The sequence below is a fragment of the Corticium candelabrum genome, chromosome 3, assembly GCF_963422355.1.
Source record: "Corticium candelabrum chromosome 3, ooCorCand1.1, whole genome shotgun sequence".
Lineage (NCBI taxonomy): Eukaryota > Metazoa > Porifera > Homoscleromorpha > Homosclerophorida > Plakinidae > Corticium > Corticium candelabrum.
Window position 1 is genome coordinate 6,789,540 of NC_085087.1, and position 21,496 is coordinate 6,811,035.

At 42.5% G+C, this 21,496-nt stretch overlaps 4 protein-coding genes and 1 non-coding gene across 7 annotated transcripts in view; 2 read left to right on the forward strand and 3 right to left on the reverse strand.

Annotated features, from left to right (window-relative positions):
- Window positions 1-988: 988 nt before the first annotated feature.
- On the reverse strand, window positions 989-4,555 carry LOC134177048 (neural cell adhesion molecule 1-like). 2 transcript variants are annotated; one of them, XM_062643751.1, is made up of 8 exons: window positions 4,269-4,555; window positions 3,906-4,208; window positions 3,535-3,846; window positions 2,531-2,845; window positions 2,166-2,477; window positions 2,073-2,096; window positions 1,509-1,538; window positions 1,266-1,440 (listed from the first exon to the last, which is right to left on the reverse strand). In XM_062643751.1, exons 1-8 carry the CDS (start codon window positions 4,405-4,407, stop codon window positions 1,415-1,417), a joined length of 1,461 nt encoding a protein of 486 aa, XP_062499735.1. In that variant the 5' UTR covers window positions 4,408-4,555; the 3' UTR covers window positions 1,266-1,414. The 2 variants fall into 2 exon arrangements, with proteins under 2 accessions (XP_062499734.1, XP_062499735.1); XM_062643750.1 differs by having other exon boundaries at window positions 989-1,538.
- An 882-nt stretch (window positions 4,556-5,437) lies between these two features.
- Window positions 5,438-7,453, reverse strand: LOC134177705 (uncharacterized). Its single transcript, XM_062644485.1, has 3 exons — window positions 7,375-7,453; window positions 6,011-6,307; window positions 5,438-5,469 (listed from the first exon to the last, which is right to left on the reverse strand). The coding sequence occupies exons 1-3, from the start codon at window positions 7,442-7,444 to the stop codon at window positions 5,438-5,440; spliced, it is 399 nt and encodes a 132-aa protein (XP_062500469.1). The 5' UTR covers window positions 7,445-7,453.
- A 3,296-nt stretch (window positions 7,454-10,749) lies between these two features.
- LOC134177847 (5S ribosomal RNA) lies at window positions 10,750-10,868 on the reverse strand. Its single transcript, XR_009969560.1, has one exon. It is a non-coding gene; the product is annotated as a 5S ribosomal RNA (ribosomal RNA).
- A 1,281-nt stretch (window positions 10,869-12,149) lies between these two features.
- On the forward strand, window positions 12,150-13,236 carry LOC134177305 (uncharacterized). Of its 2 annotated transcripts, none has more exons than XM_062644083.1 (3): window positions 12,150-12,240; window positions 12,622-12,900; window positions 12,975-13,236. In XM_062644083.1, exons 1-3 carry the CDS (start codon window positions 12,235-12,237, stop codon window positions 12,981-12,983), a joined length of 294 nt encoding a protein of 97 aa, XP_062500067.1. In that variant the 5' UTR covers window positions 12,150-12,234; the 3' UTR covers window positions 12,984-13,236. The 2 variants fall into 2 exon arrangements, with proteins under 2 accessions (XP_062500067.1, XP_062500066.1); XM_062644082.1 differs by having other exon boundaries at window positions 13,007-13,236.
- A 6,905-nt stretch (window positions 13,237-20,141) lies between these two features.
- Window positions 20,142-21,496, forward strand: part of LOC134176812 (cell adhesion molecule DSCAML1-like) — an 8,929-nt gene continuing 7,574 nt past the window's right edge. Inside the window, exon 1 of the mRNA XM_062643474.1 lies at window positions 20,142-20,442. The gene's annotated coding sequence lies outside the window, so the exon portion shown is untranslated. The remainder of the gene's footprint in view (window positions 20,443-21,496) is intronic.

The following is a 21,496-nucleotide window of genomic DNA, read 5'->3' on the forward strand; positions in this document are numbered from 1 at the left end:
ACATCAAAACAGTAATTGTAAGCTCAAACAGTTAGATCAGACACCAAAAACACAACGTCATCTACATCTAATATTCAAACTATTTCACGTGCATTCCAGAATATTAAGACACCAACGTGAGAACCAACAGATAACACAGGAAAAGCAATGTCGAAACATAACTTACCGATGTAAGAACTAAACGACTGAAGAAAAAGAGTGTACAGTACGAGGCGACTACATCCGCAATCTTACCCCAGGAATGTTGTCTGTTAGTAAAAAAAGCCATTCTCTCACTCGTCACACCCAGAAATGCCACTAATGCGTACGAATACATGTGCGTACATTGTCACGTACACAACTACATTTCGTATAGAAGACATTTCAAACAGTGAAAACACACAGACACAACAAACCAATAAAAATGTCAAACCGCGACGTGCTGACTATGTGACCCTCTACCTGCAGCTATGGCTTACCTTCTGCTGTCCATTTAAACACCGAAAGCACGAGAATGAGACTCCTTGCGAGCAGACAGTGAGATCTCATTGCATCGCTAGAGGATGTCAATTCGAAAACTACACCTTGCTGTGCGCGTGCGCAAATCGACAACCTGTTGACATCTTGCCGTGACGACGTCGTTTTTCAACTGCCTCTGTTCTGGGAATGAGACAAATCAATCGTGTGACGCTACCACCACCGCACGCGCTAGCACACAACACAGCAAAGCACGAGTTTAACACCGAGTTTAGTAAAGTGCACAATGGGGCATGGGTAGTCTGCATGATGTGGTCTAGCATGTTCGATACTATATATTATATTATATTATATATATTTAAATAGATAGTAATGCATCCCAATGTTTGCTCTAACACATTACTATATCCTCAGCCCAAGCTCATGCTGTCACAAAACTCGATTTTTAGATCTGTCAAGGTCCCTCAGAGATAAGATCTCCTAAGTTAATTATAACAGACTGTAAATTGCAGGGTGGCATTCTGAGTTGTTTGTCATCTGAGGAACTATATTACTAATTAAGTCTATACTATCTATGATACAAAATAAACTCCAATGTCCAATGTCTACAGCTGAGACTGCATGCTACAGACCAGCAGAGACTGTACAATCAATAAAACTCCTAGGGCAACTTTTAAGTCTACAAGTAAAAAGTACTAATATTATTCTAACACAAAAACAATGTATGTATAGTATATGTCAGCACTACAAAGGGGTTACAGTTGAATAAACAGGAAAACTACCACCAGCAGCTTGGGTGGATACACTTTCATATGCCCGTGATTTTTGCATCCTCATTTCAGAGCCATTGCCTTCTCTGTCTTTTGCTATTATACCATATGCACTAGATTCTTGCATCACTATGTCTTCGCTCGACAATTGTACAGGATCTTCATACATATGACTTCTCATTGTCCTGTCAATTGAGCTGTCCACACAGCTCTTCTTTCGGTATATACACAATATTAATATCACACCAACCACAATGAGCACCACAACTCCAGCAACCAAACCAGCAATAATGCCTGTTGAAAGACTGTCATCTACAGACACAAAAAATCCATGATTAGCAAAACTATAATTCCTATACCATGCAAGCTCCCAATTCAGTGAGAAGAAAATCATTTGACAATATATTTTACTTGCTAGCCTAAACAATAATAACAACTAAACAGTAACATTCCCTACAATGTCACATTGACAAGTCTAGCAAACATTTAATAGCTGATTCTATTCTTCTACATCACATCTCTTTTGTGCAATTTACATAACCTTGTATGCAAAAACTCTGTATGCATGTCTACAGTAAGCTTGTATAGGTAGTCCAAATCAAGAGATAGCTAGCCAGTAATCACTGTATAGATACATCCTACTTATTTGTAGCAGAAACTAACTGATATTAGATAAACTAGGCAGAAAAATTTTGTACAAGACACAAAGCTTGTTGAGAGCAGGAATGAAGCTATGTAAACATACTCGTACATGTATGTTACAAAGGTGTCTTTTAGCAACAAACAAGAAATCAAAACTTTAAAGTAACAGATATAACAACATATTGCTGACCATCATTTTCTTACCTGGTGCATTTGTAGACTCCTCAACTATACAAATTAAACAACATGTATTATATGTGAAAATCCAAATTTGTCTTGTTTACAACAAAAACTTACACGGTTCAGTTTTGATAGTGACTGCAGCTGATGCTGGACTATTATCACCATTTGAATTACTGACAGACACCTGCAGTTGGTATTCTTTATCAGCTTCCAACCCTGACATTTCAAGAGTCACTTTACCATCACGCCTTGCAACAATTACTGACGTAAGTTCTTCCCCAGTAGTGGCATCTGTAACAATGTAATTAGTAATTTCACCACAACCTTTGTCATCCGGAATAGTGACTGAGAGCTTGACAGTTGTGGATGGATTGTCAACTTCTCTATTTAATTCTACTTTTTCAACCTCAGTAATCTGACCAGGAACTACAGATACACCAAATAAGACCAATGACACAACCAAGACATGATTTACTTACAGCATAGTGTTGTGTACACGTTTCTACCAGGTTCGCTTTCTCCTTCCTTGTTCGTTGCAATAACTTCCACAGAATATTGTGCATTTCTCTTAAGGCCATCCAGTGTATGCTCACCATTTTCTTGTGACAAACCAGTGTGTGGCAACACCAAAGGATGTAACAACCAATCACTATCACTAGTACTGGATGCAAGTGTCCATCGCACTGTATACCTAGTGATTGACTCTCCACCATTATAGTCGACAGTCCAACTAACCGTTAGTGTAGTTTCATTAACTTGAACAGGTTGGGGATCCAGATCAGGTGTAGCAGGTACTAAAATATCACACAATTTAATGCAGTGACACAATCTGTTGTCTCATACATGAAGAATTATTCGAAATAAAAACAGGAATTCAGAAATTTATAGTGTACTGTACCTCTGATCAGCTACCTGCTGATATGAGCCATTGTGTTTACATGTACATGTATCAAAGCCGGCGGAACGACTACGGTGCTAAGGCTATGGCAGTAACACTTTCTTGAAAAGTTACCTATGCCACGTTGACCATGCCTTCTAGCGAGTGTTTGGCCGTAGCACTTTGGATTTGCTTCCGCCGAGCCTGTGCAGCTAGCAACAATCACTGTTAATTAAGCGCAACGTTTAACCTGCATTTTTACTTAAGAGCTTACTTACTCACAAAATCATTTGACCTTTATTTCCAATTGCCACAATTACAATTCAATAAAATAATTTTTATTATCTAATTAATTCTTTATTAAAACTAATGTCAAAATCTTTTGTAGCTTAAATCAATCTGTTGCATAATTAACCTCTTGTTCAATTTTTGTTACAAAATGACTGTACGTACTGCTTTTCAACATTCAGTAACAAACCTGCCCGAGTCTTACAATTACTCGACTTTTTTTCTGCACAAAGTAAGTCAGTTAACAAGAATATTGGCAACATATGTCTAACTTCAAAAATGCAGACTACAAGCAGAATAAAGATCCTCGCAACTGACCTGATGCATACGTTTTAATTTCAAACGAATCACTGCCATCGCTACGACCAACAGCATTTTCTGCAAACAGCTGACACGTGTATGTTGTTCCAGAAGTAAGACCAGCCAATTCAGCTGCAGTACAGTTAGAATGCTCAAAGTTAGTTGAAGTGCCAGTCTTAACTACAGTTTTGCCATTTCCTTTGTAACATTCTATAATCACTTTTGTAATGGGTGAATCTCCATCACTTCCCAACACAAAATAATACGTCACAGATTCAGCTAAAGCCATTGTTGTCATATTTACACACTGTGTTGGAGAGGATGGACGTGCTGCAAGACAATTTGTGTCACTGTACAAGCACTAAATAACCAATAGACGACACACATACTTTGTACAATAAATTCTTTTGACTTCCATATCTTGCCAAACAAGTTCTTTCCAAGGCATTGTATGTTTCCCATCCAATCCTTGTTGGCAACAACTGTGTAACTGACATGATTTTCTCTATACTCTTTTGTACCTCCAAGTTCTCTATTCAATGTTGCATTAGAAGACGAGAAGAATATTCCATCATTACGACTTAGTTGAATCTCGGCTGCTGGTAATGCAGCTACAGTACATTCTATTGTTACTTGAGTCTTGTCATGAACAGTTGTGCTTGGTTTGACAGCCAACGTGATATCACCAATATCTGAGAATACAAAATTATGATTCAAAATTACACATTCTGAACAAGTCAGTGCATCCTTACATTGAACTGTCAATGTTGCTGGTAATGAAGTAGCAGTACCAAACTCATTTTCCCCAAAACATTCATACTTTCCTGCATCAAATGAATAAATGAAGGAAATGCTGTACATACTAGTTGCTCCAACATGACTAGTCTCCATTGCTATCTTAACATTTCCATTATTATCAGTGATTCTCCATTTGGTCAACTTTGGAAATGGCTGTTTTGAAATATCATAAGAACAGCTAAATTCAGCTTGATGCCCTACAATGACTGTAACATCCCTAGGGTTGGTTGAAACAACAGGTATTGCTGAAATGGAAACATAATGTAAATTACTGTCATTCAAACTGTCCATTTCAGTTCTATAGTTTTAGCAAACTATAGATAGTAATTAACCCATGCGCAACTACAAATTAAATTATGAGTATAATGCTGCCTGTGCTTCTCAAAAAACTTCCTATTACAGTATATTTGCTAAGTACGTAGATCCAGCTTCCATCAGTACAACACAATAAGATGCTTCATGTTGGAAAATGATGACTTCTATAAATGATATCTACTCTAAAGCAGTCCGTAAATGTAGCTGACAGCTCCCTAATAATTAACTTTTTAATCATCATTTTAATGCAAATGTCACATCCACCACCCACCCTAGTCCTGCGTAACCAGTGTTATAAAAATACCACAAGTCTGTCACTGAAAATCTGAGCAGACAAACTTTAACCTAATGGGAATTAATTAAAACAAAGGTCCTGCAATGCTGACATCAGATCATCAGACAACTCACGTTTATTAATTAATTAAGTTAATAAAAATATGTATATGCACTTGAACAAGCTTTTCTGACTGTCAGTACCATATCACAAATAATATTTGTCTGATACATCATACAGTAGGACACCAATTATCCGACACTCAGTTATCCGACAGCACGGATTATCCGACGATGCATGGCTTGTCTAAACTGCAAGGCTGTGCGCACGCTAGGACATACGATTCCTGTGCGTACAGTACTGTATCCGTGATCCAGGTGTCGTCAAATTAAATGTGAAGCTCTAGAAACGGTTCTTCGGTACCTGGAAGAACAACCTGAAGTTTCAGAAGCACAATGGTCCTACTGAATGGGCTGCTGAAAACTATAGCAAGAAGAGTGAAAGCATTGATCCAGACTAAGATTAGTGGTTACTTTAGGTCTTGACAGTTTCCATTAGTGTTCTCCCTAGTCAAAGAAGTTGTACTGTATTAGGAGTTACATGTACAATTTAGATCTTGAACTTCTTAAAGTATTCTGCAGTCGTTTTTCAAAATGCGTCGGTTATCCGACGTTTTCAGTTATCCGACGTCCTTTTGGTCCCATGCCCGTCAGATAAGTGGTGTCCTACTGTATATACAACAGATGGCACTCAACAACTTGTCTGCCAATTATTGTCCATTACACACCACTAGCTAGCAATATACAGAAAACCTCATCTCTTTGCCCTAGTCTCTGCTCTATTAATTGGACACAATGTTGTCAGAGTGAGCCTTGTGTGTGTGTGTGTGTGTGTGTGTGTGTGTGTGTGTGTGTGTGTGTGTGTGTGTGTGTGTGTGTGTGTGTGTGTGTGTGCATGCACGTGCGTGTGTGCATGTGTGCGAGAGTGCGTGTGTGCGTGTGTGCAAGAGTGCGTGCGTGTAGTAATAATAGGTTTAATTTGTAGACATCAGTATTAATATACAATCAATAGAAGAATTCCAACTACAGTAACATCTAATGTACTTACCTCCAAACTGAAAGAGAAAACTACTGCTGTCGACACTTCCTGCTAGACAATGCACTCGACGAAGTGTAAATAAACCTGGCAAAGTACCAGCAACTTGTTCACTGACATTCATGGCACTAGCAGTGTCGTTTAGCACTACAATGGGATATTGAGAAGGCTTCAGTTCAACACCACTGTCTTCATAAGCCCATGTGATGCTAGCTTTCTCATTGGTGACACACAGCACTCTCTTTGCAGCAAAGTTAGTGGGAGGAATGTATACAATACCAGATGGAGCTTCAAGAAACCGCACAGCACCTGCACACGGAGAAATAGTCGTCTGAAGTAATAATCAATCCCCCATCATCACATTAATTAATTAACATTGACAAAAAATTATCATTTTCATCAACAAAAATCTGAGTACGTACCCGTAATCCGGTGTGATGAAAATTTAATAACCTAAAATCTTTAGCATTTAGGGTAGGGTAATTCGGAGTAAATTAATTCTCTACGCAGGTAATTCCTTACAGTTTGATTTCAATGGCTGACCACGGCTCTGAACGCTAACCAAGCTCTATTTTAATATTTAAGCACTCGTTCAATAGCTGATTGTCTAGCGTTCCAAAAGGAACAAAAGAAACGGCCAGTGTTATCGTTTGTGGAATCTAGACAGCGACTTCTGAACGAAGGTACTAGCTAGACCACTCTGACTTGTCTGGTTTCTAGCTTTCACGAACAAAGCTCATTTTGTAGTCGTAGTATTTGGCCTTCGGTGCTACAGTTGTACGATCTGTCAGCGGTACACTCGCTCGAGAGATAAGACTTGCTATTGCAGCTAAAAGCCATCCATGTAATGTTGCGGGGACGTATCCCTACCTCCTTCACTAACGCTCCGCTCAAATTAGCCTCATTGACGACAATGTTGTAACTCTGATAACTGTAAAATAGGTGACAATAGAGTAGGCTTAGCTTCCAGGTCGTACATCGATCTCGAGCTCAGCGACGACCCTAGGCATGTATTTCTTGATCATTACTAAACGCTAATTGTACATCTCAGAAAGACAGACTCGATTTGTAAGTGTTAGTGCGCGTTGAGCGGTGCTAGAAACCCCAAACCTTGAGGAAAGCGATTGGTAAGTGTCCCACCACCCAACCCTGACATTAGATCCTGTCTAGAGTCGAGGTGAGCAAGGACATGACCACGAAATTTCCTATACGTAGTGCAGTGACCAATGCTGACGGCAAATACAAATACAACAAGTTAATTAAAACAGCGCGTTGTTTACGGGTCACCGAAGGCAATGTTTGATCACGGAATTACCCCGGATTACCCTAGCAGAGTGCATGCACCGCCGCTAAACAGCTCACCGCCTACAACTTACCCTCTACTGTCCATTTAAACAATGAGAGCACAAGTACGTGTCTTCCTGTTAGCAGAAAAGTAGATCTCATCGCGTCGCGACAGCTAGCTAAAGAGACCACACCCTGTCTACTGCGCTTGCGCAAGTTAACTTTTTTTACTTGCCGATAGATGATTTCCGAGCCGCTGGTAGTCTGGCTACCATTGGGAACGTTTGAAGTCGAGCGCTAAGTGGTTCTGAGACCTCTTTACTGAGAGACTGGTTTGGTAGCCTCGAACTTCCAGACCAGAGAGCGCGCGAAGCGCGCGAACTCGTCTAGACTCGAGCCAGTCTCTCCCCGCCTTCGTCATTCCCCGGATAGTCAATCCTCGCCGCGGAGAGACTGGTTTCAGACCGCCTTCTTCCGGTGCAATTACTTTCAAGAGGTCATACGTTCTAACAGACAGGGCTAGATAAACGGATCCCGGATCCGTTTAGTGGTCGCTGGTTGTATCATAATATCGTGATTTGTTAGTAAGTGGTATCCAATTCTTCTACAGTGTAAATACGTATGCCGTGCCTGTTGCTAGGCCATACAGTGTCTAGTCTACTGCAAAACAACAGGTTTTCAAGGAAACGGGGCGTCAAAACATTCCGTTCTTTACGAGGTAGCTAACGATCATGCATGCTAGTTGTTAGTTCAATCGAGCAGCCTAGAGATCTCTCCACTCTAATGTACAGTGCTCATGCTGTCGGTGATCATTCCCAGTGTAGGGTGCGATTGACCATGCAGACCAAAGAGCAGTCCGTTGGTGTCACTACAGCTTTATACTTCACGAATGTTAATTATTATTCTAGACTCACTGATGGAATCCGTCACTAGGCATCGAGATCTCAAACGTACAACTTACGCAGGTTCGAAAATCATTATGAGATCGGCACGCAGTCTGAAGGTTCGTTGACAAACGACGTCTAAGCAGAAGTAAGTATACTATTGCAATCACACCAGAAGCCTCCTCTGCTCGAAGCTGACGTCGGAAAGGTGGTCAGAGATGTCTTTTGGCGAAGAGTACAAAGAAAGAAGACAAAGCACCAAGGAAACAGTGTCTACAAATATTTCGGCCTGAAAAGGAAGCGTGTGAACGACGACATAGCACACGACTCTTCTAGGAGACCGTGTTCTTCTGGCCTTCCTAGCACAAACATAAATGTAGTCGACCTCTTGGAGAAAATACGGCAGCAAACGGACGAGCTGGAAAGTGAGAGGCAACAGTGACTGAACCTGGAGAGACGACTTCGTGAATTAGCTATAATTAATAACCTATAGGTAGAGACGTCTAGATTATTTCTATAAACTTCCTACATGTACAGGCTGTCAGAGCTACGAAACATACCTGCTCTTTCACGATTTCTCAACGACTGAGGCATCCGGCTCGAGACCTCCGGGAAACAAATAGGCAATTAGTGACAACTACCTAGATAATCTGCATGTCATTATGTGACCATGAAACCGTATCTACATGACGTAAAATTCCTGAGGGTGGTCTGAAACCAGTCTCGAGAATTGACTATCCGGGGAATGACGAAGGCGGGGAGAGACTGGCTCGAGTCTACTAGTAGTCTGGAGCAAGTCAATACTAAATGATTTCGAAAATAGCCCTTCTAAGCCAATCAGCTTCTACAACCCGAATCTCGGTTGTAAATTCTGATTGGCTTAGCAATAATTGGTTATGCCAAGTGCACTAGCACTGATTGCACGCGTGTAAAATCCTCGTGTGCGGCTAAGTGCACGCCAGAACAATGACTAAACTTAGCCTCGAATTTCCAGACCAGAGAGCGCGCGAACTCTAGTCTGGACCAAGTCGATACTAAAATGATTTCGGACGTATTTATCAATAGCGATGCTAAATGGTGTCCAACAGCGTAGGATCGTTTTACCTAGATCAACATATCATTTGCAAATGCCATGAGATCTCACGAAGAAAGAGACGTACGTCTGCCGTGTTTGCGGCGATATCTTGGTAGACGGCATGAAACGACGACTCTTTGATTCTTCGGCAGACCGCTAGCTAGTCTAACCGCTCGACTAGCGAGACTACCGCTCGACCAGTTGTCAAAGGTGATGGTCTAGCGACGCTGCTGTGCATGTCCTGTCACCGCAAGCTTGAAAATATCGAAGAACTGAAGCTGAAACTAAAACTAAGATGTGTGTGTGTGCAGAGTCTAATCATTGTTCTGGCAAGCAGAGTTCAGTCATTTGTTCTGGCGTGCACTTAGCCGCCCACGAGGATTTCACACGCGCGCAATCAGTGCTAGTGCACTTAGTATAACCAATTATTGCTAAGCCAATCAGAATTTATAACCGAGATTTGGGTTGTAGAAGCTGATTGGCTTAGAAGGCTATTTCCGAAATCATTTTAGTATCGACTTGGTCCAGACTAGAGTTCGCGCGCTCTCTGGTCTGGAAGTTCGAGACTAGACTAAACTCTGCATGCCAGAACAATGATTAGACTCTGCACGCACACATCTTAGTTTAGTTTCAGCTTCAGTTCTTTGATATTTTCAAGCTTGCGGTGACAAGACATGCACAGCAGCGTCGCCAGACCATCACCTGTGACAACTGGTCGAGCGGTAAGTCTCGCTAGTCGAGTGGTTAGACTGTCTGCCCAAGAATCAAAGAGTCGTCGTTTCATGCCGTCTACCAAGATATCTCTGCAAACACGGCAGACGTCTCTTTCTTCGTGAGATCTCATGGCTTTTACAAATGATACGTTGCTCTAGGTAAAACGATCCTACGCTGTTAGACACCATTTAGCATCGCTATTGATAAATACTTCCGAAATCATTTTACTATCGAGACTAGAGTTCTCGCGCTTCACGCGCTCTCTGGTCTGGAAATTCGAGGCTACTGGTTTTGATGCGTTTGGAGACGCCACCATTTTAGATTCTTCGCATTCTTATGTAAATTGTTTGACTCTAAAAAAACAGACTATTAAAACGGAGATGTTAGCATTACATAGTTTTTTACTGCAGAGCCATGCTGACTGCAGTCAGCTGCACTGTAATGTTTGTGGACAGTCACGCGGCTAGCTAGCTACGACCACAGTACTGTACTCTACTCTAGATAGGAGGCAAGCTGTGGAGCCGTGATACATGAGAAGTACTAAAAATTCGAATCTATTACCTAGTAGCTCAGTAACCTCCTAGACTATTACTTAGCTAATTTATATAACGTACTTTAACTACCAGTAAAAACTAGGTCGATCAAATGGCTCTAGCTAGACAAAACATGCGTAGACTGTACGAGTAATGGGCAAGCATGATTACTCTCTCTCTCTCTCTTCCTCTTTTTTTATTCTTCCTAGCAATCTCTAGAAATAATTTTTGAAAAAGTTTACTAATTAATTAAAACGGAAAAACCTACAACACCGGGTGTTCCCAGGCGGTCTCCCATCCTAGTACTGACCCGGCCCGACTCCGCTTGACTTCGGTGATCAGACGAGAACCGGTATATTCGGAGTGGTATGGTCGTAGGCGGAAGAAAAGGTTAGCTGTGACCTACTTAAACATGTAGTGCCTACGGAGTCAATTGTGGTAACTCTTGTGTTACGTATGCAACTAGTGAATCACTAAGTCACAATTTAAATTTATCTTTAGTAATTACGTAAATGTACCTTCCATACTTGACACCATATACATTACTCTAATTTTGATTTTTTTAATTACTAATTTATCTATTTAGTCACACAAGCTAAAATACCATTTTACTTTACTATTTATTTCTTTACGACGTAAAGTTATTCTAAAGTATGTACAAGTCGTTTTTGCGGTACATATATATTTTGTTGCGTAGGACTTTTGAAAATGAAAGTTACAAATCTATTTTTGTCATATCTAGAATATTGATTTTTGTACTAGTTCTACGGTATCCGTAGGCGCCTCGCGTTCGTGAGTAACACTTCCAACGAAGCTTTCAGACCGTCTACTGAAACGCCGAGTCCTAGCTAGACAATACGTATTTGTTTCAATGTTAGTAGTTTAGATTACGTCTAGAGGTCTGCTATAGGTAGCCGTCGTTTTGAGATCGTGATCAAGACAATTGAAATGTACAGTATAGGTATGCACTCAGTTTCGTTGTAATGACAGTGGTATGGTATTTACTGACATAGAAATTGATATCAGCAACACATTGACTACCAACAGTGTTAGATGCAAACTGTGTAGTAATTAATCGTACTGACGTGTGAATAGTTGACTGTAGGTGGCATTCAACTCCTGAAGGTGTTTCTTGGTTGTTACGTACACACAGTCCTTAGCTACAATACAAATGGATGGGGCGACGGAACTTCATGAAGCATTTTCTTCGTGGTTTGGTCGCTTGCACGAATCGTTCCTAGACTCATCTGTAGTCGGACACGGAAACGATTTTTTAAGGTAGGTCCTATCATGAAACATGGTCATGGGGAGGAGAAATTTGAGATTTGTGTACACACACACACACACACACACACACACACACACACACACACACACACACACACACACACACACACACACACACACACACACACACACACACACACACACACACACACATAAACATACCAAAAGTTCGATGGAGACCCATATAGGACCACGCCCATTTCTGTTGTGCGACCCGGATTAGAAGCCTCGCTACGCTCGGCAATAAATTGCGTACGCCGGAAGTCTGTGTAGCTGTCGACGTCATGCGCAGTCGCACTTCCTATCGGCATTTCTTCATCGGCATTTTCCATTGGCTCCCTCTTTCGTATATACGGGAATTGTGTCACGTGCAAAATTCGCAGTTGCGCCTTCAGTCTTGCCACGACGACCGAAGGTGTGAGGTGTAGCAAAGTTTACTCAACTAGCTAGCACGCCGCAATGAAGGTAAACAGCGTGCTAGAGCATGGATGCTAGTTGTTTGTGGTTTCCAGCGGCTGCTGCAAGAGCAAAGTCGCCTTTTCCGTTTGTAGAGAGTGCGGGGCAACTTTTTCTTTCAATTATCCACCGGATACTTTGGTTTCTTTTTGTTCTAGTGCGCGTAGTTGACAATGAGAACTGAAACGTGCAGAGTAAATTTACCGGTCTTCTTTTCAGTCATTCGAAAAGCCGCTACTCATGTACATGTAGTGTGTGTCTAGACCGCCTCCGACCGCGGGTCGTCTCTCAACAAAACTTTCAAGTGCTATTTGATGTTCTATTCGAAAGAGAATGTTGAAAGTCTTTGATTTTACTAGATTAGTTAATTGATGTTCTGTTTGACTGCAGGTTCTACTCGTCGTTACGCTAATGGCAACTCTCTTGCCGGATGCAAAGTCGGCTAGCGAAAATGCTACCAATGCCACCAGTACTAGAGCGACCGCCACGAGCGCGACTATTTCGGTTGAATCTACGGCAGTGTCGAGAACTCTCTCCACGGCAACCACCAGTAATGTGATAACGACCGACAACTCGACCGCAGGCACAGAAGCAACGGGAACACAAGACAAGGTGAAACAACCTGTGAGCACCAAAGCTTCCGTGCATTCGGCGACTCCCACAAATGCTGTACGTCTCGATATATCATCTGAGATTTATATTTTTAGATTGCTGAAATTAAAATTTCTCCACTTTTTTTTCAGTTGGTCTGAAGCAATTTCGGTTTTTTTCGTAGGGTTACATGGTGACGGCAAGCTGCGTTGTGTTCTGGCTGGTGATAAATGGACTTGTCGTAACACTAGGAATTCTCTTCTGAAAACATTGTCGTGATTGTAGTAAGCGTGTCAATCCGTTGTAGCTCAGATTGTGGATTGCTTAGTTAGCTTCAGTTGTTGTTCAGCGTCTAGCAGCGTCTACTATAGATTAATTAAATACAAGAACGGACTAATTTGTTGTAACGACTCAACACAATTTCTTGTTCCTCTGTTGCACAATTACTGAAACCGTTTACCTCGTTTGCGACGAAATCCTCCAATGTGAGAGCAGGGCGAAGCCCTTGATTGAGGATGGTCCGTGGTCCAGGTGCTTCGTGCACCGCCAAACAGATTAGCGATAATTAATTGAATTAGCAGAAACGTTACTGTAGTAGTAAAAGCCGTAACGACAAGTTACATAATTTTACGTAATTGAGTAACTTACATTTTTGTAACAGGCTGCCTCGCTCGCCCAAGCATTTTGATAGTTTGATGGTGTCGACAACAACTAGTAGAATACAGTCGACTTGACAGTAAGCGGATAGTTATCTATTGTTGCTCTGATAAGACGAAGTTTTTTTGAAACGTTTGACTTCAGTGATAAAAGTTGGGAACTTTGAAAAAGGACGACGAACGTGACTATACAATCTAGAATTCGGACAAATGCGGTATCTAGACAGTAGCGACTGAAATCGACACCCTTTGTAGATGATGTACTGCAAAGAGAAGTTTTGCCTGTATGCCTATATGCATTTTACAAAAAGTACGGGTTTCCGTTTGTAAGCTAAACCTAGCTAATTTGCGACCACACAATAAATAGTCTCGCGTAGCCAGACCCCTTTCCGCCGCGCCCGGCGAAATTTCGCTGAGCGCGGCGGAAAGGAGTCTGGCTACGCGAGACTAGCAAAAGAATACAGAGACAGAGCCTAGACATAGTGGAGAGTGAACGAACTTTCAATATTTTTCCTTAAGACAGTCACGTGCCGTGACGATGGCCGGGAGCGTGGTACGTACCGCCACTACCCGTTCAGTGCACGCATGCGTGTAGATGATGATACAGTCGGACGTGAAAGGGTACGGTAGTCAGTACAATGAGTATACGGATGATTTCTTATAGAATCAAACCAATTTCAATCGCACAACAACACACACATCAACTCTACCCTAGGAACAACCTAGAACCTCCCAAAATTCTCAGCTTCTCTTACTACTCAATTAGCTACTGTACTTAGCAGTCACTTGTCACTAAGCAGCAACTCTTCACACAAAGGCGGTGCGAAGCGCCACAAGTCCGCTCAAAACCACGAGGAAAAACGACGCGCTCGACACAAAACCCTTCAAGAACAATACCCGTTAGTGACCATCACACGCATGCGCATAGCACTTTCAACGTACAGAACTGGGAGGCTCTGTTGTGGGTGCCTGGGTGACGGCAGTCGTACCGTTTCCTGCCACGGGCTCAGCGGTCGATGGACCTGGCGTCCGATTATCAGTCATTGTAACGCTGTTAGAAGCATTGGTTGATTCAGCTGTCGGTGCATCTGTGGTGGCGTTAGTCGCACACGAACAATAGTGAAAGACGCATACCGACAAGAATAGCGAAACGAGTAAAATCTGCAACAAGAAATCAAGCAAATGAGTCAGTTCTGGAACAAATTTAATTCCAGTGTACAAAGGGTCCAGCACTATCCGCCCCGCGTACGCCGAAGGTCTGGCAACGCGGGATTCCGGTCTCTTCAACAGTTTTCACTGTATTACACCCAAACTTAGAATGCAAAATAAAGTCGCGGAAGACCGTGATGTTTGGCTACCCCAAACACTGAAAACTCTCGCATCAGCAACTGAAAATCCACAATGATGTTGCATGCACTAGACGTCACGCACCGCACACATCGGCCCACGTATTTGCGCGAAAAGGGACGGGCGACCGCCAACCTCCATCGACCGTCCGACGCAGTGTACTCCAGCGTGTAATCCTCGGCGCTCGCTTGCAAAAATTACGAATGCTATCCAATCGCTAAACTCGATAACCGAAAGTGAGGAATCCTAAAATCACGGAAATGCCGATTTCTCGATGAAACGCGACGCCAGACATTCCTGGCTTGCACTATCGGGTCGGTAACACATTGTTACACATGTAGAAACGAGAAAGAGAAGCGTGAGTCAAGATTTGAGCGAGAAATCACGACCACACCCAGTCGCTCGCCGGAAACAAGCCCTGCAGAATGCCTCGCAGCAGGCCGGGCCAGCACATTATATATACAGTAGCTAGACAGCTGATTCAATCTAGAAAACAATTCGTGAGCATCCGAACGGCCGCATTACCTTCATGACGACCTCTCACTGGGACCCGACGTGTGACAGCTACCGGCGCGTAATGACTGTTGTTCCCGGTCTGCTTTGACTTATGACGGTCACATGACGTCGGACCGCAAAAATTTGCCGCTATTCGGTATCGGTAGAAATACCCGTATTACCGCAATCTCGTACTAAATTTGCAAGAACAGATAATTTTAAAAAAATTAGTAATGCAGTATCGAGTATTGAACGTACTGTGTAGTCAAGAAAGTTTGGTTTAGTAACTAGAAAAACAAAATGCGGAAGCTGCTAGTCTCGCGAAGACAGTCTTCTTCCTGAATCAGTTTATTCATGCATTTGTCATGAAGACATATGAATAGCGATGACTACACACCTACGGAATTGGTAAGTACTCTAGCTAGATCTAGAGGTACAGTAATGGCTAGGAACTTCTACTAGGCGGCCGGCTAGGCCACAGTTAGCTAGACTAGACACTGATGAGCTTTGTCAGCAAATTAACTAATAGGCGTGTACTGGTTAGTAACAAAATGCGGAAGCTGATAGTCTCGAGGAGGCAATCCCCATCAGCTAGGCTAGAAGACCTACAATTCTAGTGTATAGCCTGTTTCATTCTAGTGAGCTACATGTCCGGATGTGGTATGATGTTAATTAATTACGTAAGCACCTTTACCTTTGCCACCGACTTCGTCTGCATTACTGACGCGCAGTAGAACTGGAAGTTCACTCTCTAGAGACTAACAAGTCAGTTGCTAGTGAGGCATTGGATGTCCACAAACGTAGTGTAGAGTGACTCATCATTGTCTGAGATGAAGTTACCGTAACTACTAGAGACACGTCCGTAGCTTTGAAGTAGTTAGCTAGAGTTTGCAGTTACCTGCCAGAGTTCACAGGGCAGCCTAGTAGATTATATCCTAGTTGCTTTCTGTCTCTAGTAATAGGCCTTAGGCGCATTCGTAACATTTAATTAAATCAATACCTAGAAAGCTGCGGTGGGACCAAGAATGCGTTTAGCGTCTCATTTGCGAGTGTCACATTGCGTGTAGCAAACATGGGAACAGGATGCAAACTTGCAATAGCTGAACGTGCACGCAAGACAATGCAGCTATCTATTTGCTGGTCACCAAACACGGATATGACCTAGATTCGTGGTCAACAGCGAATACAGCCGTGGGGAGCGCTAATTAGTCACCAATGGTCTTGTTCAGGTTGCTCTGCTTTGGACCTACGGCATTACCTGCACGGCTGTGAAGAGGACCCACTACTTCTAAGCAGGTTGTAAGCCATGATTACGTGTGTTGTGCTGACTGTTGGTTGCCGGTGAGGACAATATGTCAGTTACAGACTTGGACAAAATTATAGGGACACCTGGCATTTTTGTGTGTAGTCTAACTTTGGCACTGAATTTTTCTCTAGCAAAACCAAATGTTTTTGGAATTTCTTTTTTCATGGATTGCGCCATTGTTAGTATGTCACATAGCTTGAGTTCAAGACTGCAGCTGTACTTACTACCTACTGCGCATCTAGTTTGCTTTGAAGAAGGAAGACGGCCATTCCTACTTTTCTTGTCTTTGTACACGTTCATCGTTCTTGGATGCTCATTCTTGGCATACAATCTAAGAATGCTCTGTAGTAGAGAGTGAAAGCAATTTTGTGGATCCTTTTATCAACATTATGAAAAAAAGGCGAATCATCTGTTTTTGCGCATTGATTTCGCGCATGTCATCACAATTTGAATTGTTTTGCCATTTTAATCAATAAACAAACTTCAACGTATTCAAAAATCATGCGACACTAATTAATTACAAAGAAGTCCTGCTAAGACAAAAACTAATAAAGTTATAGCAACAAAAGAACATTGGCATGCCACTTCCGGTCCACGTTTTACGTAGCAAAATCTCAAACTGCTACCGCCAAAATGTCAGCTGCACTAAAACCGCTGCCCTTGAGACCGCCAAACTTAGGCGATATGTTAGCCTGAACGTTCAGCTGCACGCAGTTGCAGAGTCTTGTTCAGTGCGATATTTCACGAGAAGAGGCGTGTCAGCAGATTCCAGCCTCGCGTGTCCGGAACTTGGCAGAAAGTGTTCCGCGACGTCTGGACGCAATCAGGAGGGCGAGAGGCGGGAACACTCGGTACTGAGGAACTGGTGAAGGGCTTCAATTTTCTTCGCGTTATTAAAACCGGCTTTTTTAAAAGCCACTAAAGAAAATGAGAGAGAGTCTAACTTACGACGCTTACGCAGTCATGACGTCATACACTTTAGGTCTTGTTTTCCGCAATGCGAAACGTAAAGAAAATAATTTAGGGTCTACAGTATTCTCAAGAAACCTAACAATCAACGCGGTAACTATTAACTTCTTAACAATATTGATAGTTGGTAAATTGTGACCTAATTATTGTGTTACTACATACCCACAGCGGGGTGTCCCTATAATTTTGTCCAAAGGTGTGTTCACACTATGGTTTGCAAGCCTGGTTTGGGCTTGTTATCATAATTGAGGTAGTGTTAACGTTGCACCTGCCGCATGGAATGCTGGTTTGCGCTGGGTTTGCAAACCGTACTTGCAAAGGTTGGTTTGCGGTTACTTGAGTCTGGTTTGGAGCTATCAAAATATTCCTAGCCGTTTAGCGCCTAGTAACCAGAGTAGCAGTCTGCCTAGCGCATAGCTACGAGAGTAGCAGTGGAAGTCATCGTCTTACTGTGGTGGATGCTGCTAGACACAGGGCGTCAACAGCAAGAATCTCGCGCGTGCAAGATGACAGAAGACGTCATTTTCGTCGATATCGCAGTGCCAGCACTGAGTACCGAACTGTTGTGTCGTTTGTCATGCGGAGTATTCTAACTCTGTTGTCAGACGTCATGTCTAGAGATTCCTGCTCAAACAACGGATCACAATAGCGTGCTAGGTTGACAAACCAGGTAATCAAACCCAGTCCAGTGTGAACACAGGTTTGTACTGTGTATGCTAATTTGTTTCCTCGGTATCACACAAATCAAAACACAACACACCATGGTTTGCAAACCATAGTGTGAACACACCTCAAGTCTGTACATCATCCGGATCTGTAGACAACACCTGTCTAAACAAACTCGTCTGATCTCACCAATGGATTCTAGTCAACGACGGCGCATTCTGAACTAGCTATAGATGCAAGCTAGACGTCGAAACATATCTCTCAAGTCACGCAATACAACACAAAGCGAGCAATCTACCAAACAACCTACTGGAAGATCAGTTTACATGGTTCATTACGTGTTCGCTAAAGATATTCAATGTGACACTCGAAAATGAGACGCAATCAATAAGCAAAGAAATTTTGCTAGAATGAGGAGAATTGGTAAGAGTGGTCAAAAGCTAGATGTGTCATCAGACAACAAAAAAGCTGTTATCACCTTTCAATCTGCATCATCTACCAAATCAGCTGTTCTTCCTTTGGCAGATGAGCCTCGAAGTAGAAGTAACAGTAGTGGTAGCAATGCTACTAGTTCCGGCAAGCAATCACGAACAGGATGGATCTCATCATTAGCTCCATGTCAATTGGGGTGAAGAATGCAGTCTATGGACTGGTTCTTAGAGACTTGAGTCAGTCGCAGTTATCTTTTACAATCAATTGGGTGGTTTAAATTAAGTGTAGATTTTATTGTACACAGTCGACTTTAAGGGTCACTACACCCTCCTAAAGTTAGTTAGTCACGTGCTATAAGCTAGTAGCAGTGCTCCGCTTCGTACTAAGAGACATATGGATCGGCCAACTGTGTTTTTACGCGAGGCATCGTCGAGGTCCGAGGCTGAATTGGAGACTGAGCACTATCGTGCGGACACCCTGGAATTTGAATTGACATCAAGTCGTTCCTTAATTAACGACGATGTTCTGCAGTTGCAGCGGTTTGAAGGAGATGGGAGTGAATCTGATATCCGGACCAATGCAAGTGTAACAGAGGCGCTTCTGCCGAAGCCGATGCAATTGCCTAGGGTGGTCCACTGTCTAGACATGCATACGTCTACAGTAGAGTCTAGGTAGGTGAATGGTACGTAGTCTTAATTAATTATTAATTAACTTAAACTTAATTAACTTAATTAATATTTAACTTAACGGCTAGAAAGTAAATGATAGAATCGCAGGCCAAATTTTAATAATTAAAAGCGCCGTTTTTAGGTGGTTGGTCGATCTTCATGTTTATTGTTGTCTACTTGTGCACCAGCTTGATTCACTTCCGATAGACTCGGCGTCTACTAGAAACAGTAGGTAACTAAGAGTTAGCTAAGTAGAATATTGTCTAGTAAAGATTCTGCGCATGCGTGTGGTTCTTTCGTTTTGTTCAGAGTACAGTTACGGAGGTGTATATTATACACTTGTATTATTTTATATATTAGGCTTAGCACAAACGAAAACTGTTTGTTAGCTAGTGCGAACAAACAAATTATCTATTTGAACCACAACCAATGTAAATAATCCGGGACATCAAGCAATTTCCTACGGCGTCGCTTCCCGTCTCCAGGTGTGACACTTTCACGCCAAATGTCATCAGCCCGACTTGTTTCTCTGCTTCTCGTTCTCAACGTCTGTTCGCGTTTTCACGCGACTGCAGGTGCGTTCATCGAGTTGTAGTCTACGCACGTGTCAAGACCCACGACTTGACAAGATGGGTGGGACTTAGATTGACATTCGTTACTCAGAAATTCGGACAGTAAACGGTTTCACCATCTTCTCGCCTGTCTGGTTGCTTTTTGTTGTAAAAAAAATTGTTGAGACTGAGTGATAGAGTGCTCGCTGCCGGTGTGCGTGGTGTGAAGGTCTATGTCATCCTCAGTTTGTTGTTGACACGCTTGTGGTCGGTTCGTGCGATGGAGCGCGCGTTAGGGACTGTTGGGAAGTGGATGGTTAGCAGCGGCATGTGAAGCGCGAGAGCGGAGAGTCGACTGGGAGTTTGGTTGTAGTGTGTTGGCGGATGCGTGGGGAATGGAATGTCCTGTTGTTTAGTTTTGTGTACTGAAAATATTTGTGATGTTGAGTTTGGTATGTAGGCTGTATGTTGATGGGGAGTGAGGTAGACAGATGTTCAGCTGTATAGGGTTGGTTTCTGTAGATCTATTGGTAAGTTGGAAATGTTTAGATTGGGAGGTAGATTTCAATGTTGAAAATAGATGAAGTAGACGGACGGGAAGGCAGGTAGGTAGGCAGACAGACAGAAAGACATAGAGACTGACAAACACACAGACAGACAGACAAAAAGACAGACAGAGAGACTGACGAACACACTGACAAACACACAGACAGACAGACAAAGACAGACAGACAGAGAGACTGACAAGCACATAGACAGACAGACAAGACAGACAGAGAGAGAGAGACTGACAAGCACACAGACAGGCAAACAGAGGGTAGACATACTATGGACAGAATAATCAATGTGTCAGTAGAGCTTCACTAATCTCAACGACTTTGTACCACCTTTCGCAGATAGCTGTTTGAATTCAAAATGCTTGGCCTTGCCAATCCCTGCTTCATCCCATATCATGCCACTCACCAACTGGCCATTCTAACATCTTGTCTAGACATTTTCCATTTGCATTTGGCAGATGTCATGAGCAATACTTAACCTCAAATCAGTCTCAGAATTCCAACATTTGCAAAGCCTATTCGGATATGACTAGGTTCTGCTGTTGAATGTTACAATGCTGTACATGGTAAATCACACATCTAGGCCCCTCTAGGCAAGGTACCATCTGTAAGGCAAGGCGTCATCTGTGTCCTAAATTGAATTTGGAGGCTTTAATTAATTAAGATGCCTTTGGCAATGACGCAATGATAATTATTTTTAGGGCCACCTAACAGATTAGAGTCTCAGTCATACACACTGAAGTGCTTGTGTGTAATATTACAAGTAATGCAGTACAATGTCTGTTTCCCGGTGCTGATGGAATTGAAGGGATCTGTGGAGCTAGGAGCCCTCTACTAAGGTACCATCCAGAGGAATAATAATCATCTAGGAACAGACCTCTCAACTTTTCTTCCGCATCAAATTGTGAGACTGTCTTTTGTAAATGATCACGCCCATTAAATGTGTCTAAAGTAGGCGTGGTTAGCAGCCTATGTCAACTCTGGCTTATGTGTTGGCCTTGCTTTGCCTTTCTGTGCAAGTGCCAAG

What these genes read in the sequence shown, in the direction of transcription:
- LOC134177048 (XM_062643750.1), bottom strand. Translation starts at nt 4,407, where the DNA reads ATGGAGACTAGTCATGTTGGAGCAACTAGTATGTACAGCATTTCCTTC. An exon ending in AATTAAAACGTATGCATCAG is followed by an intron (nt 2,846 to 3,534) that starts GTCAGTTGCGAG and finishes GTGATATTTTAG; the next exon opens with TACCTGCTACACCTGATCTG. An exon ending in CGTGTACACAACACTATGCT is followed by an intron (nt 2,478 to 2,530) that starts GTAAGTAAATCA and finishes GTGTATCTGTAG; the next exon opens with TTCCTGGTCAGATTACTGAG.
- LOC134177705 (XM_062644485.1), bottom strand. Translation starts at nt 7,444, where the DNA reads ATGAGATCTACTTTTCTGCTAACAGGAAGACACGTACTTGTGCTCTCA. An exon ending in GTTTAAATGGACAGTAGAGG is followed by an intron (nt 6,308 to 7,374) that starts GTAAGTTGTAGG and finishes CTCCGTGTGCAG; the next exon opens with GTGCTGTGCGGTTTCTTGAA. An exon ending in TTTTCTCTTTCAGTTTGGAG is followed by an intron (nt 5,470 to 6,010) that starts GTAAGTACATTA and finishes TTCTTTGACTAG; the next exon opens with GGAGAACACTAATGGAAACT.
- LOC134177305 (XM_062644082.1), top strand. An exon ending in CGGCGACTCCCACAAATGCT is followed by an intron (nt 12,901 to 13,006) that starts GTACGTCTCGAT and finishes TTTTTTTCGTAG; the next exon opens with GGTTACATGGTGACGGCAAG.